The 17,489-nt window shown below is 46.7% G+C and overlaps 1 protein-coding gene across 1 annotated transcript in view; it reads right to left on the reverse strand.

Annotated features, from left to right (window-relative positions):
- Positions 1 to 10,607: 10,607 nt before the first annotated feature.
- The window catches only part of RAB19 (RAB19, member RAS oncogene family), an 18,027-nt gene continuing 11,145 nt past the window's right edge, over positions 10,608 to 17,489 (reverse strand). The window contains exon 7 of the mRNA XM_032401158.1: positions 10,608 to 11,268. Within this exon, the coding sequence (XP_032257049.1) occupies positions 11,000 to 11,268 (269 nt within the window). The 3' untranslated portion in view covers positions 10,608 to 10,999. The remainder of the gene's footprint in view (positions 11,269 to 17,489) is intronic.

The raw sequence follows: 17,489 nt of genomic DNA on the forward strand, positions 1-17,489 counted from the left end.
TGCCATTTTTTCCTCTGGTCCTGGCCTAACTGAAACTTAACCTTCCCTTGAAGCCACTGCACCCCAGAATCCTGTCCCCAAGAGACCTTAGCCCTCACTGTTCTAAAGCCCTCACATTATTGGGCCACCAGTGCCGCAATTTGAAGTCTATCACCTAGCTATAAAACACTGTCTTGAAATGATAACTCACGTAATGCTTTACAAAACAATTCGATTGTGTTCTTTTTTTTTTTTTTTAAAGATTTTATTTATTTAAGACAGAGAGAGAGAGAGAGAGAGAGCACATGAGAGGGGGGAGGGTCAGAGGGAGAAGCAGGCTCCCTGCCGAGCAGGGAGCCCGATGCGGGACTCGATCCAGGGACTCCAGGATCATGACCTGAGCTGAAGGCAGTCGCCTAACCAACTGAGCCACCCAGGCGCCCCTGTGTTCTTTTTTTTTAAAAGATTTTATTATTTATTTGACTGGGAACACAAGCAGAGGGTGTGGGAGAGGGAGAAGCAGGCTTCCCGCTGAGCAGGGAGCCCGATGGGGGGCTCGATCCCAGGACCTTGGGACCATGACCTGACCCGATGGCAGGCACTTAATGACTGAGCCATCCAGGTGCCCCTTGATTGATCTTAATTGATCTTAATTGATTCTTAATTGATCCTCACGAGTTTATAAAGTAGTTAAGGCCAGTATTTCTCATTTTACAAGTGGAGACACCAAGGTGCAGAAGTTACTAGCCCAGTGGCAGACAGGTAGTGTGTCCATGATAGACATGGCGTTGGACTCCACGTCTCCATCTCCACACAGATCTGCTGTTGCTTCCTTTCTGGATGTAGCTCACTTTTCCTGGGTGACCTGAGTAATACTATTTACATGCTTGGTGGTTGACTGTTTCTTGCCATGTCTTCTCACAAGACTTTGAAGAACAGTGATTCCTGGCCAAGAAGCAAAAGCAGAATCATCCTATTCCCCAGTGGATGCGGATGAAAATTGGTAATGTATCAGGTACAACTCCCAAGAGGAGGCATTGGAGAAGAAGCAAGCTGGGTCTATAAGGGATGGCACACACATTTACACTGCATGAAGGTCATGTGTTCGCATCCTCGTCAACATCACTACCACCTGCACAATAGACATGTTCTAAGATTACCTGAGAGAGAGCATGAGCAGGGGGAGGAGGGGCAGAAGGAGAGGGAGGAGCTGACTTCCCACTGAGCAGGACACCTGATGAGGGACTCGATTCCAGGACCCTGAGATCATTATCTGAGCCAAAGGCAGACGCTTAACCAACTAACCCACCTAGTCCTTACCACAATAGACTTTGTTTATAGGAAAAATGATTTTTCTGTTACTACGTTATCCACCAGTAGGTTGGTTCAGTAATATGTGAGACCTTTTGTTTGAAAACAATTACATTCTTCACACTGTCCGGACCCTTCATCAGCCATCCTTTGTGAGTTTAATATCTGCTTTCTCTTTACCCGGTGGTGTCCTAAGCCTCAAGGCTTTGGGGGAATGATTTATCTTTGTTTTTAATTATGAAGTTTATTTGCACTAAGATTCAGATGTAAGAAATTTAGTTTCTTGTGTAGTACATTATTTAAATCCTGCAGATTATAAAAATAGCCAACATACTTCTTACTTGTAGTTTAGTCTGAGACCATGAATGCATTGAAGTGGCTTGTTAATCATACTGGTATATACCAAGGAACAGTAGAAACCTGGAACCTCCCTTACAGAGCAGTGGTGGTCACTGCAGCTTGTGACCCATGCATGTATTGGGAAAACATTTTACCGGGCCACAAAGCGGCATTTAAGAATGTTTCTTGGGGCGCCTGGGTGGCTCAGCTGATTGAGCGTCTGCCTTCGGCTCAGGTCATGATCCCAGGGTCCTGGGATCGAGCCCCATGTCGGGCTTCCTGTTCTGCAGGGAGCCTGCTTTTCCCTCTCCCACTCCCCCTGCTTGTGTTCCCTCTCTGGATGTGTGTCTGTCAAATAAAATCTTTAAAAAAAAAAAATGTGTTAATGTGAACGATAGTCAAAAGTTTGGAGAACGTTGTTGTAGTGGCCTATACTCTTAGGGACACTGAAATACGTTTCTACAGAGACCTAGAAATCTATGGACTGCAGCTTGAAAATCAAGTTTTGGTACCAACAGAATTAAAGAAAGGCAAGCATGGGCACTGAAATCAAGGGGCAGTACTCATTTATATTAACTATTCACATTTTTTATTAGCATTTTATATTGTAGAAATGTAACAAAATCTGGGACACCTGGGTGGCTCAGTCGGTTAAGCATCTGCCTTAGGCTCAGGTCATGATCCCAGGACTCTGGGAGTTCTGCTTGGGCCTCCTTGCTGAGCAAGGAGCCTGCTTCTCTCCCTGTTTGTGCTTTCCCTTTCTGTCAAATCTTAAAAATGTAACAAAGGCATAAGAAAACGTTCTATAACCCAAAGAATCCAGTGTTTAGGCAGAATTCTGGGAGGATCCCCATGGCCCTCATCTGGATAGAATATCCTCCCCTTTGGGTATGGGTTGAACTTGTGAATATTGACGTGAGATCTCGCTCCCATGGTTACGTTTCATAACGCAAAAGGAAATCGTGACTCAGGCACCCCTACATATATGCTTTTTTTGTGTGTGCAATGGAATTAACTTTAATCTTTATTTATTGTAATGGTGGACATTTTTCACCCCATTGAACAATTTTACTACACCTTTAAAAGTTAGGTAGAATTTGGGGCTCCTGGCTGGTTCAGTCGGTAGAGCATAGGATTCTTGATCTCCAGTCGTGAGTTCCAGCCCCACGTTGGTATAGAGTTTACTTAAAAGTTGTGGGACACCTGGGTGGCTCAGTCATGAAGTGTCTGCCTTCGGCTCAGGTCATGATCCCAGGGTCCTGGGATCGAGCCCCGAATCAGGCTCCCTGCTCAGTGGGAAGCCTGCTTTTCCCTCTTCCACTCCCCCTGCTTCTGTTCCCTCTCTGTCAAACAAATAAAACCTTTTAAAAAAATAAAAGTTGGGGCACCTGGGTGGCTCAGTCGTTAAGCATCTGCCTTCGGCTCAGGTCATGATCCCAGGGTCCTGGGATCGAGCCCCACATTGGGCTCCCTGCTCTGCAGGAAGCCTGCTTCTCCCTCTTCTACTCCCCCTGCTTGTGTTCCCTCTCTCGCTGTGTCTCTCTCTGTCAAATAAATAAAATCTTTAAAAAAAAAAATAAATAAATAAAATAAAATAAAAAAATAAAAAAATAAAAGTTGTATAGGACTTACCAGCCTATTGTTGAAAGATTATTTTCAGGTTTTCATTATTAGCAATACCGTCTCTCACAATCCCTGAGGAATTCCAGAGCCTAAATACTTAGTAGTAGTATTCCTGGTATTAAAGCCTTTGCTTGTTTCTAGGTAACATCTGTTTTTCTACTTTTTCACGGAGAAAGTTCTTGAACAATAGATAACGGTGATTTTAGAATACTCTTAACATCACCTGGGTGGCTCAGCCCATTAAGCATCTGACTTCCACTCAGGTCCTGATCTCAGGGTCCTGGCATCCAGCCCCGCATCCAGTGCTCTGCTCAGTGGGGAATCTGCTGCTTCCTCTCCCGCCTCTCCCCCCCACTCATGTTCCCTATTATATACAATGTTTAAAACTTCATTTAGTTCTCATTTAATGCTGGTAGCAATTTGAGGAAAGTGGCATCTCCGATTTACTATGAAACGGAAACGTAGGTTAAGTCATTTGCCTGTGGTTTCACAGTGGGTAAACTGGTAGGCTTCAACTTAGGTCCTTCAGATTAGAGGCCAGACTCTACTTAAGTAGACTGCCTCATGCAATGGACTTCGCCCTCATCAGTCCCCCAAAAGTACATTGCCGAAGGTCAAGGACGATGGTCCTACCAAATTCAGAAATTGTGGAAACCTTTTCTTTGGCTTCTAAGAGCAATTTGTAGAGCTGAACACTATTTTTCCCCAATTTTTAAGATTTTAAGTAATCTCTACACCCAAAGTGGGGCTAGTACTTTCAACCCCAAGGTCAAGAGTTGCATGCTCTACTGAGCCAGCCAAGTGCCCCTTTTTTCTTCAATCTTTAATGTTATTTTCACCTATGTTTCTCAAATTGTTCATGGTAAAAGACTAGTTATCTTTTATTATTTTTTTACCTTTGTATCTTTTTACCTTTCTGATCCATCATGGACCAATACTTCCGTGATATCATAATAAGGCTTCTTCAGCTGAACATCCAACTCTTGGTTTCAGCTCAGGTCATGATCTCAGGGTCATGACAGCAAGCCCTGAGTCAGGCTCCAAGCTCTGAAGATTCTCCCTCTGCTCCTCCCCCCTCTCACACGCGTGCATGCTCTCCTTATTCTCACGTGCTCTCTGGAATAAATAAATCTTTGGGACTTGATCCCAGGATCCGGGGATCATGACCTGAGCCGAAGGCAGATGCTTAACCAACTGTGCCACCCAGGCACCCGGGATATTCTTTCAGATACTATTTTAACTCCCACATCCTCTAGGACAAAGTATATAGCAACCTTTTTTTTTTTTTTTTTTTTAAGATTTTACTTGACAGACACAGCGAGGTTGGAAACACAAGCAGGGGGAGTGGGAGAGGGAGAAGCAGGCTTCCCGCTGAGCAGGGTGCCCGATGCGGGGCCTGATCCCAGGACCCCAAGATAATGACCTGAGCTGAAGGCAGACACTTAATGACTGAGCCACCCAGGTGCCCCAAGTATGTAGCAATCCTTAAATTGAGCTCATGGTAAACATCCTATGTTTGAGCAGCAAAACTCCCAAGAGGACAGTTGGCTTCTTTGCACCTCTTCATCGGCCTTCAATCTCTGTGGTCACTGGCTACTAAGGCTTTGGATGCTCGGAGAGCTTTAGGACAAACAGATCGGTTCTAGTCTTTGATGCCCAGTCCATTTGGCTTGTGAGAGTCACCTTGAGCCTCGAAGAGACTTCTAGAAAGTACAGATGATGTATGCTTGTCCAGAGCTGTTGAAGCATAGCTCCAGGGCTGGGGCCTGGGAATCTGCATGTTTAGCAAGGACTTAGGCCGGTGGAAGCACAGCCAGGATGCAGACCCATGCTGTGATTCAGACTCCCCTGTTCCAGTTGAGAATATAAAAACCCCCCCCAACGTGGAAATGAGTTGCCAGGTTCATATTGTAAGAGGCCAGGCCAGAATTTATGCCTTTTGAGGGCCTACCTGAGTAATAGCTACATCCTGTCCATGCTGAAATGTTACAGAAAGTAAATATTTAGAACAAGATGTACAATATCAAGTTGAGAAAGTTGTTCTGCATGGAATCCCATGTCCTTGTGATATTAAGATTTTCTGTAATTTAAAATTTTTCTTCAATATGCAGCATACCAAAAAAAAAGCTAAATTGAAAAAAATAATCAGCTTTTCTAAAGCTAGTGTACTTAAAGATTTTATTTATTTGACAGCGAGAGCAGGAACACAAGCAGGGGGAGTGGGAGAGGGAGAAGCAGGCTTCCTGCCGAGCAGGGAGCCCGATGTGGGACTCGATCCCAGGACCCCGGGATCATGACCTGAGCCGAAGGTAGATGCTTAACGACTGAGCCACCCAGGCGCCCTAAAGCTAGTGTACTTAAACTTTTTCTTTCCCCCCCCAAATGACAGATCCCTTTCTTGCTTGTTTCTGAGTAATATGTAATCTTAGTAACTCCCTTAGGGATTAAAAAAAAATAGTTTTAGTGTTTCTACATGGTACATAATAGTTAAAGTGAAAAATTCTTCTGGCTGACAAATTATTAAAGTTTGTATTTTTTTTAAGATTTTATTTGTTAGAGAGCTTGAGCAGGGGGAGGGGGAGGGGGAAGTGGATTCCCCACTGAGCAGGGAGCCTGACTTTGGCTCGATCCCAAGATGCTGGGATCGTGACCTGAGCTGAAGGCAGATGCCCAACTGACTGAGCCACCGAGGTGTCCTTTAAAGTTTGTATTAAAATTTATTTAAAATACAATTTTTTTGAGCACCTGGCTGGTTCAGTCGGCAGAGCATGTGACTCCGTATCTCAGGGTTGTGAGATGGAGCCCCGTGTTGAATGTGGAGATTACTTTAGGAAAAGAAAAAATTAAAAAAACTTTAAATAAAATAAAACAGGGGCACCTGGGTGGCTCAGCCAGCTAAGCGTCTGCCTTCTGCTCAGGTCATGATCCCAGGGTCCTAGAATCAAGCCCTGTGTGGACTCCCTGCTCAGTGGGAAGTCTGCTTCTCCCTCTCCCTCTGCCTACACCCACCCCCTTCCCCGCTCTTAAACTCTCTCTCTCCCTCCCCCCTTCCTTCTCTCTCTCTCAAGTAAGTAAATCTTTTAAAAAATGAAAAGAAAATAAATGGTTTCGTGTTTTACTGATATTATAAATTTTATTTTTGTAATTGGAATTTTGTTTCTAAATTAGATAAGAAGGTTTCAGGTGGCTATTTGCAAGCATTTCTAAAAATTAACATAATGTGCGGATAATTTTTATTCCCAGTAAATGAAAACACTAGTTGAATATAATCATCACGCTGTGGTCCCTTTTAATCGTTTTTTTTGTTTTCAAACATTGACCTGTTAAGTTCTAGAGACATCCTGATATACTATATAAGAGTAAGTAGGGGCGCCTGGGTGGCTCAGTCGTTAAGCGTCTGCCTTCGGCTCAGGTCATGATCCCAGGGTCCTGGGATCGAGCCCCGCATTGGGCTCCCTGCTCCGCAGGAAGCCTGCTTCTCCCTCTCCCATTCCCCCTGCTTGTATTCCCTCTCTCGCTGTGTCTCTCTCTGTCAAATAAATAAAATCTTAAAAAAAAAAAAAAAAAGTAAGTAAATTTAGGGGCACCTGGCTGGCTCAGTTGGTGGAGTGCGTGACTTTTGATCTTGGAGTCGTGTTTGAGCCCTGCATTGGGCTCCTCACTGGGTGCGGAACCTACTTAAAAAAATGAATGAATGAATGAATGAATAAATAAAAATAAAGTCTTAAAAAAAAATCTTAAAAAATGAGTAAGTAAAATTAAGTAATAAGTAAATAAGGTGTCAGATGAAGAGCAATCTTTGGATGATTTTGCAGAATTATCACCTATTCTGTGCTCAACTTGTAGTTTACCTCTGGTTGTTTTTGGGTATAGATTAAACAATGTGTTTAAGAGTAAACGCAAAAGAAACTGTATGATATCAAAACCACCTTAGCAGCGATCAGGATTCTGATGAATGGTAAACCAACCAAGTGAATCTTGTGAGCACTTGTACATGTTTGCTCAATGCTTGATCACAGGCTCTTGAGCAGATACTGATATTTTTGAAAATGAGAAGTTGAAGCAGGCACTATTATTGCCTTTGATGATGTGAATCCCCAGAATCTCTTCTGCATCATCTGGAGGTTTGTAAGCGACCTGCAGGGAGCATTGATGTATGCTTGCTTCTCCATCCTCCCCATTTAACCCTTGTGCTGGGGTAGAACTCAGCCTAGTTGGCCTTGGGTCACCCAGATAACCTTGCATATGAGCAAAGTGGAGTTTCCACATCATCCCTGTTCAAGAGGAGGTGGACTCTGGCTGGGCCTGGCATCATTCAGCCACAGCTCCTCCATAATTCCCCTGTGGTTAGATAGGACAAGCCTAATCCACCCATCGGGCTACCTTTCTCCACCCGGCCCCTCCCACACTGCCTCCTCCCGCGCCCCCACCCCAGGCTTCTTTTAGAGAGAGCTGCAGTACTTGACTTTGAAGGATATTGAAATGTATGTTTGAGAGTATATCTTAGGATGAGTATATTTCTCTTTCTGTGTGTGTGTGTGCGCGCGCGCGTGTGGTGTGTGTTGATGATGAGGGGTTAATAGGACGCAACCCAAATCCGATACTGGTCATCTGGTGGGGGAGTAGAGCCTCATTGCCAAGAGTGGCTCTGGAACCGGATTGTTTGGGTTTGAATCCTGGCTTTGCCACTTACTGTGTGACCTTAATCCCTCAGTGTTTTATATCATCATTTTAAAATAGGAGTTGTAAATAGTACCCACTTCAGAAGATAGTAGACAGGATTCATTGAGTTAGTATAAATAAAGTGTTTGGTACAGTGCTGGGCACATAGTAATTGCTATATGTGTTTGCCATTATTAATATTACCGTAGTCCTATTCCTATCATTACTAATAGACCTTTTCAGTAACAGAATGGGGAAGAGATTCAGGAATTGTCTGTGAACAATGAAATACTAACTGAAAGATTTCCTCACACATGGAAATGTACTTGACATTGGCAGGCAAAATATTGAGACGTTTGCAATCTTACTATTTTCCAAAGTGTCCCTTTTGGAACTTAATTTCACATAACTCACTTGTTACCAACTCTACAGTTTTGGGGGTGTGAGAAAAATGCCAGAATTCAGTAACACACAGCCATTGCCGGAGCATGGCTCTCAAGGGGAGCCTGCCGAGCTGGCTTCACAGCGTGGGTTATGAGACTGCCCTGAGCCCCGGGAATTGGGCCCCCGCGGTCAGTGACACCGCCGTTCCATGCTGGATACCCTTTCAAGGGGACTTGCGGGTTTCTGTCGAAGGACTATAATTTCGGCAGAAGCCCAGGCTGGTTAATTATAGGTTGCTGGTGTTCAGGTGGCCTTGTTCTCACATGTGTACCCTCCTGGTAGGAATATTTTAATTCCATCTGATCCCCGGAGTGCATAACCCGAGAAGCTGATGAGCTCTTCAGAGTACTGAGGTTGATGTGCACAGAAGTGAAGAAAGATTTGTGTGAGACATTATTCTCATATCTTGCTCAGCCTTTTCTTCGCTCACTCTCCCCTGACCTACTCGATTTTCCTTACCCTTTCTAACGACTGTCTGCTTCTTGCTTCCTCGGAAAATCATGCGGTGGCTTTAGTACGGATACATTCCTGATCTGCCTGTGAGATTCTGCTGTGCTTAACCCTTCCTTCAGAACAATAACATGAAGATGAAAGAGGTCGATCCGTTCTGATGCATGTATTCTCTCTGGCATAGAACTAGATTTCCCTCATGCTTCCTAAAGGTAGGTCCAACCAATATATCGTGAAATGAATTAAAATGTGATTACTTCTCTATGATCTTCCTCCTAACCCCTCCAACCTCTATACAGTAGCAATTTGAAAGTTTCAGTGTGGGGAAGAATCACCCGGCAAGCTTGGGTGAACGTGGATTTCTGAAAAGAGTCTGATTCCATCAGTCACAGGGCTCAAGAATCGGTAACAAGCATCCCCTGGCCACGCTTACACGTCTGGTTGGCAAACTACACTTTGAGGGGCATTGCTTCATTGTACCGTCTGATAGATGTATGGTGTGAACCACATATGTAACTTAAATTTTTCTAGTAGCCACATTTAAAAAAGTAAAAAACCAGGTGAAACATTAATAAAATGTTTATTTAACCTAGTGTATCTAAAATATCATTTCAAAATATAATCAATATGAAATTATTGTAAGATTCTTTTTTTTTTTTTTTTAAATATTTTATTTATTCACTTGACAGAGACAGACAGCGAGATCAGGAACACAAGCAGGGGGAGTGGGAGAGGGAGAAGCAGGCGCCCGCTGAGCAGGGAGCCCGATGTGGGACTCGATCCCAGGACCCTGGGATCATGACCTGAGCCGAAGGCAGACACTTAATGACTGAGCCACCCAGGTGCCCCTGTAAGATTCTTTATACTCTTTTTTGTTTTTTTTTTTTTTTGTACTAAGTGTTCAAAATCTGGTGTGTATTTTGCACTTAGAGCTCATCTCAAATTCGAATTAGCCACATTTCAATACTCAAGCCACACGTAGTTAGTGGCTATCTGTTTTGTGCTGGTCTCAGCCTCTGGGTAGTGCTGAGGTGAGTCCCCACAGACTTTTCCTGGTTCAGAGCCATTGTTGCGGTTGGACCAGCCCTCGTGGTTCTTTTTTTTTTTTTAGGGATTTTATTTATCTATTTGACAGAGAGAGGCATAGCGAGAGAGGGAACACAAGCAGGGGGAGTGGGAGAGGGAGAAGCAGGCTTCCCACTGAGCAGGGAGCCCGGTGCGGGGCTCAATCCCAGGACCCTGAGATCATGACCTGAGCTGAAGGCAGATGCTTAAGGACTGAGCCACCCAGGCACCCCTCAGCCCTTGTGGTTCTTGTTATGATTACAAGATGTGCCCCAGCAACAACCATCAGGGAACTTTGAAAAAACAATGTTTATTATCCACAGGTTCTGGAAGGTACAAGGCACGCATGGGGGCCACACAGCAAGGTCAATATTGGCTTGACATTCATCTGTGAGCCAACTAAATTTCAATTCAGAAGCGGGTTTTTATCCAGCAGATAATCTGGTATTTTAGAAGGAAATTGTCGGCGTCTCCCACATTCTAGGAAGGTGGTCACATCAGCCCCACTAGGATAGAGTGAGATCCAATTCTGTCTCCATCACATGGCTCTTGACCATTTGGCAAGACAGTATTTATGGTCTCGATGTCAAAGGCTTTGCTCCCCAAACTAAAGACCTGAGGTGTGAACGTCAGGAAGCAAAAGTTAACAGCGTTCTGGTTTATCACTGCAGGCTTTTTTTCCGCATCCCCCCCACCCCCACCCCACACCTGAGCTGTTTTAAACAGCTCTGGCATGTTCTAAACATCCTCTCCCCTCTCTTGATATCCCTCCTTTATTCTTTCTTCACTACCTTCTTCAAGCGAGAAGCAAAATTCAGTAGAAACTGGTTGGAAGGGTTGGGGAGACAAAATGGAAGGATAAAGAGTAGACCTTGTCCTCCTACCCCTGTGCCTCAATTCTGAAGCAGAACCAAGAGAAACAGTGGTGTGGCTTTACTCGGGGTCAGCAGGTCTGGCGTCTGGTGTGATTTCAGGCAAAGTGCTCCCCATCCTGGAGGAAAGGGTTAAGGACCAGCGGCAAGTCTGTGCTTTGGTCTGAGATGCTACGTGGCAGACAACAGGGTATCCGGCTACCTTCAGCATCAGACGTGGCATCCAGTGGCTGCAACTGGCCTCGTGAACGTCTTCAGCACATGCAGTGGGTCTTCTCCTTCGGACCCTGGGCCACAAGGACCGGCCTAGAATCCGGGGCCAGGCTGTTCAGGGTGCTCTCCCCAAATAAGTGCAGGCTGTTGCGGGTGATCAGCTCCCTGGCCATCAGCATGAAGACCTCGTCTATGTTCTTAGACTCCTTGGCAGATGTTTCTAAAACAGCAAGGAGGCCGTACTTCTCAGCCAGTGTGCAGGCATCCTCAAACAGGACATTCCGTTTTTCCCACAGGTCACATTTGTTCCCTGGGAGCGAGAAAGAAGCAAATATTCCATGGACGAACTAAATCTGTGTTGTTGTTTTTTTAATGAACCTTTAGTAGAAACATTTTAGTTCAACAGTATTCACGCGTGATTCATTCCTAAACAGCCATTGTGGGCAGATTTACTGAAAATGAAACCACGGATCGATGGAAAAAGAGCCACTGTCTTAATTCACTGTCAAATGAGATCCTGAGGAGCTGTGAGAAACGGGCCGGAGGTGTGTGTTTTATTGGCAGGGACAGTTGGAACCTCTACGTTCTACGGAGGGACAGTCATTCCTTCCTTCTAAGTCTAACTAGGTAAAGACTGTGCCGGAGAGGGTGTCTCGGGCTTCTCTGTTATTCCTTCAAATCTTGTTTCTCTTTCTGCTCTCTTTTCCAAACCACAAAGGGTTGGATACTGTGGGATGGGGCCTGGGCTAGCTGAGGAGCTTGTGATGAGGATTTGCCGGATTGAAGGTACGAAATGAATAATGCAGGATTTAGCTACAACTTAAATATTAACAGGAGGCAGACCTTAAGTGTGCAGTTCATGAATTCTGACAAACGGATATGCTCTGTAACCATCATTCCCCTCAGGATATAGAACATTCCGTATTACCCCAGAAAGTTCAGTGAAGGGTTTTGTGAGCATGGCCCAGGACTGGTTATAGAAGGAAGAGTGACCCATCTCTTTTGCTTTTCCACTTCAACCCTACATGCATCCAATCATTGGACTTTGATTTCTCTGAGGCAGGAATCTAAAGGTAAAATTGTTTTCCTGCAGGATTTGTTCTACCAGACATCAGGATTTATTACAAAGCTACTGTAATTAAGACGGGCCAGACCAGTGTTTCTCAACTTGTTTTTTCTCATAAAGGAGCCTTCTTAGACCCTTTTCCCCCATAATTAACCCTCCCCACCATGAAAACCTTTAAAACTTTTCATTTTGAAACAATTATAGACTCACAGGTTGTTGAAGGAGGTCCTTCAGGGAGGTCTAGCGTACTGTTCATCCAGTTTCCCCACTGGTAACCTCTTGGGGAATGATCGTCTGACATCAAAACCAGGAAATTACCATTGGTACATCCCATAGAGCTTATTCAGATTTCCCCAGTGATACGGTGCACTCCTTTGCATGTGTGTGCATGCATGTGTGTGCATGCAAAGGAGTGCACCGTATCACTGGGGAAAGATTGATGGATTGACATATATTGAAATTAAAAATATCTATTTAGGGGGCGTCTGGGTGGCTCAGTTGGTTAAGCAGCCAACTCTTTTTTTTTTTTTTTTAAGATTTTATTTGACAGCGAGAAAGGGAACACAAGCAGGGGGAGTGGGAGAGGGAGAAGCAGGCTTCCCGCGGAGCAGGGAGCCCGATGTGGGGCTCGATCCCAGGACCCTGGGACCCTGGGATCATGACCTGAGCCGAAGGCAGCCACTTAACCGACTAAACCAGCCAGGCGCCCCAGCGGCCAACTCTTGATTTCAACTCAGGTCATGGTCTCGGGGTGTGGGATCAGGCCCCATGTCAGGCTCCACGCTCGGTGTGGAGTCTGCTTGTCCCTCTGCTCCTCCCCCCCACTCATGCTCTCTCTCTCAAATAAATAAACATAATCTTTTAAAAAAAATGTCTACTCAGGGGCGCCTGGCTGGCTCAGTTGGTAGAGCATGGGACTCTTGATCTCAGGATTGTAAGTTCGAGCTGCACATTGGGTGTAGAGATTACCTAAAAATAATTTTTTTTTTTTTTTAAGTAGGCTAAAGTAGGGCTTGCTAATGCAGACCCAGGCTGCAGGCTGCAGGACTCCATCCCCCAGGCAATGTTGGCTCAGGGCTGAAGGAACCTTTCTTACAACTGTGTTCAGGCTGAGACACCACCTACCTACTGGGCTGGGCTGAAAACTGACTCCCAAAGATACCGGGTTCTAATCCCTGGAAACTGAATGTCACCTTATTTGGAAGACGGGTCTTTGCAGATGTTATTAAGAATCTCGAGAAGAACCATGAGAGACGATGGACTCTGAAAAACAAACTGGGGGTTCTAGAGGGGAGGGGGTTGGGAGGATGGGTTAGCCTGGTGATGGGTATTGAGGAGGGCACGTTCTGCATGGAGCACTGGGTGTTATGCACAAACAATGAATCATGGAACACTATATCTAAAACTAATGATGTAATGTATGGGGATTAACATAACAATAAAAAAATTAAAAAAAAAAAAAAAGAATCTCGAGATGGGGAGATGATCCTGGATTAGCTGGATGGGCCGCAATACAGCCACAGGTACCCTGATGAGTGGGCTGGGGGCTGGGGGGAGACGTCACACACACAGAGGAGGTAAGATGAAGAGGGACGTACACACTAGATGTGGCCACAGCACAGAATCTGGCAGCCACCAGAAGCGGAAAGAGGCAAAGAACAGATGCTCCCCTGGAGCCCCCGGAGCCGTGCGGCCCTGCGGACGCCTTGATTTTGGCCCAGTGATACCGAGTTCAGATTTCTGGCCTCCAGAATTGAGAGAGAACACCCTCCACGATTTTAAGCTGCTCGTTGTGTGGTAATTTGTCACAGCAGCCCCTGGAAACGAACTCAGGCACATCTCTTCAAGACAGCTGCATGCATATTCATAGCCCGGGAGGCCGAAGCTCAGGGCACAGCTCTGCTTCTGGAAGGCAGGGGTGAGAGCCTCTTGGGGGGGTGGGGTGGGGGGGGATGCTGTAGGAGTGGGAGCTCCTGAGCTGGGAGTCGGGTCTGCTCCTTGCATCCCTCACTTTGAGCTGTAGGTGCTGGGCTCAGTGGCACTGGTTCTGCCTTTTATGACCTGCTCCGCCAACCTGCCCCATTGCCATGGCAGGTCAGCAGCACTGTCTGCCCAGTGCCCAGCCCCTCCACACACCTCACGATGAGCCGGGACACCTGGTGGAAGGGAAAGAAACCGTGTGTTTGCCCCTCGCAATCCAAGTCCTTGCTTGCTAAGTAAGGGCTGTGTGTTGGGCACCCAGAGATGTTCCTGCCCCGAAGGAAGGAGCGCCTCATCTTGTTAGGGAGACAAGACAGACACACAGGTAATTCAACAACTGTACAGGAATTTTCTGATCCGAGACAGGCCACGAAATAATATAGGCCAAGGACCAGGTGAATGGTAACAGTTGTTAGTAGTACAGGTGTATAATCCCTTGTCCACATTTCCCAAACCCAAAAACCTCGGAAACCCCTAAGTGTATTTGGCAATTCCTCTGACAGTAACATCTGCCCTAAACTGGCATTTGAGGTTTTTTTTTTTTTTTTTTTTTTTATTAAAGATTTTATTTATTTATTTGACAGAGAGAGACACAGCGAGAGAGGGAACACAAGCAGGGGGAGTGGGAGAGGGAGAAGCAGGCTTCCCGCCGAGCAGGGAGCCCGATGTGGGACTCGATCCCAGGACCCTGGGATCACGACCTGAGCCGAAGGCAGACGCTTAACGACTGAGCCACCCAGGCGCCCCACTGGCATTTGAGGTTTTTATTCAACCTGCTTTGTAGGACTATGTCACACATTTCACTGCACTGCCTAAGTAAGAAGGCATTTGACCTTGGGGTGTTGGCCCAGACCTACTGAGGGTGTTACATGACATAGAATGCATTCTTCTAAAATCTGACAGATTCTGAAGGCTGAACTCTTAGGCACAAAGAGTTTTTGCTGAGAGACCGTGGACTTGGAAATATAGCAGCAGTTGAAGTGGAAGGTTTGCCTGAAATCCTAAGGGGACAGATCGCAGGTGCCGAGGGACGTCAGGAGAACATTCTGTATAACCTATAAAGGAAGTTGGCTCCTGACCCCTCCCTCTGATGGGGGGTACTAAGAGCTGGGAGGCCACAAACAGCAGAAGGGATGAGGCAAAGATAAGAGCCAGCCTTCTCGAGGAGGAAAGCGGGGTGCTTGTAGGCTGTGCTCAGGAATTTGTATGCTATCTTGGGGGCAGTGGGGGTCCACCAAGGATTTTAAACACAGGGACACTACCAAGGGGCTGGTCTTCCGGTAAATGGCCGGAGAGAAGGAGCAGTACAAATCGGTGCACAATCAGCTTTCTGACATTTGTGTGAAAGTCTGCGTCCTAAACTGACACATCCTGATCATCTTTGGGGGCATTTCTAGAACCAATCGTAAAGTGAGGCAGAGATGGTTGTGAGGAATGACAGACTAGGGTGTAGATACCACAAGAGCTGTGAGATTCCTCGAAATCCTGCAACATCTTAGCATTCTTTAAAAGATTTTATTTATTTTACTTGAGATAGAGCGATCTAGAGGGAGAGAGCGAGAGAGAGAGCACAAGCAGGGGGAGAGGCAGAGGGAGAGGGAGAAGCAGGCTGTCCACTGAGCAGGGAGCCCGATGCGGGGCTCCATCCCAGGACCCCGGGATCATGACCTGAACTGAAGGCAGATGCTTAACCGACTAAGCTACCCAGGTGCCCCCATCTTAGCATTTGTTACCTCCTCCTCTGCCCCATCTGTGTCTGCTGCAGAGGAATTAGCAGTTAAGGAGAGTGCTGGGGGGAGAGTCAGCGAGGGAGGCCCAGGACATTGGAGAAAAGGCTTTGTCTTCCAAAGATAGCTCGGAAGGGAAAGGGTCCTGGGGGCATGCAGCTTTGCCTTGCAGGCTTCCAGGCCTCAAGGAACAACTACTTCATTGTTGGGAGCACAGGAATTTAATGGAAAAGAGATCCAGTCCACCTTCCTGGGAAAACTTAAAGTGTGATCAGAACGTCTTCATTCCCCTTAGTGAGATGCATGTTTTCCACCCTTGTTGTCCCTTCTCTGGGAGCTACCCCTGGTGGGGTTTCCTTCTGCCCCGGAGGTCATGGATGTCCCTCCCCGTTGGCTCCGCTCTCCACCCGGGGGGCCTCTGAGCCCCTCTATCTAGCACAGCAGAGCCTCATCTTTGCTCCACCAGGAAATAATGGCTTCCCCTTACTGAGGTCTTAGCACCACGCTAAGTGCTTCAGATATATCCATTCAACTCAACAGTACACCTGAAGCAGGTATCTGTTTCATAGATGAGGAAATAGAAATTTAGAGAGAGCAACGAGCCCAAGTTCAGAAGGGAAGGCAGAGAAGGAGCTCTGAACCCCAATCTGTCTGACTCCAAAGTCCAGTTAAATGCAGTGACTCAGAGGGCTCAGAATTGTACCTGGATCGGCTAAGCGTTTAGTGTCACCTATCACCAGCATCTCCCTAGCACGGCCCATCGTCCTCACACCCCAAGGGTGGGGCCCTGCTATCCTGAAGGATGCAGGACACCTCCTGAGCATCCTCCTTTTTGTTGTTCCCAGAAGTGGTTGTTGGGGAAGAAATACAGCTCTTTTGGGGTCAGTGCTTATTCCTCGAACTCTGAACTCTGCTTGTAGAAGTGTCCTTTATACCAGAAGTCAAATTACAAAAGTTTCTGGTCCCAACGGGGGCCTTTGGGTGAGAAGCTGCAGGAGAGAGGCATCTCGCTCCTCCCAGAGAGACGAGGTGCCCTCCGTGGGGAAGCCTCACTAATCTCTCCCCCCTGCTTTCTGCCATGTGGGACAAGCCCCTCGGAGAAAACGAGGGGACGGAAGCTGAGGGGCATCTACTTTGGCAGCAGACTGTGGAATCTGGGGCTTTGGATCTGAGGTAGCAGGAAGGAGGGAGCGCACTCTAGGCTCTTGGAATGACTTTGTTTCTCAAGTTAGAGGAACGGCATGAGCTCCCTTCAAGTCTGTGCGTACGACAGGAGCCGAACTATGAATCAAAACACCCTTTCTGGAATCATGGCAGTAATAATGAATGGGCTAGATGTGCTCAGAACACGTGCCAGTGACCTCTTTTAGGGCCCGCCTGTGGCCAGGCTTTGCATCCTGTGACCGCCTTCACCATCGGGGCCCAGCTCTTGGTCTCAGGTAGGCACCTTGCCCCGCACCTGCCCGTCCTTGGGTTGACCAGCAGCCTGGGTCATGCTTTGCCATGAAAAGAAGGAACGGGGATTGCCTTGTGAGCAAGGAGATACTGAGAGAATGAGGTCTGTAGCGGGAGCAGGTCGGAGATGATGTTTTGAGGGATTCCACGAGTAAGGTGTGAGAAGCAGCTGAGAGAGAGAGGGAACAGGTGCACAATACAGCACAAGGGGGCTGGCTCCCAGAGCCCAGCCCTGAGAGGAGGGTGCACAGGTCCTGCCTGTTGGTGGTGGCGGGCAGGGCGGCGGGGGGGGGGGGGGGGGGG

This window comes from Phoca vitulina, unplaced genomic scaffold (genome assembly GCF_004348235.1).
Source record: "Phoca vitulina isolate PV1807 unplaced genomic scaffold, GSC_HSeal_1.0 scaffold4, whole genome shotgun sequence".
NCBI lineage: Eukaryota > Metazoa > Chordata > Mammalia > Carnivora > Phocidae > Phoca > Phoca vitulina.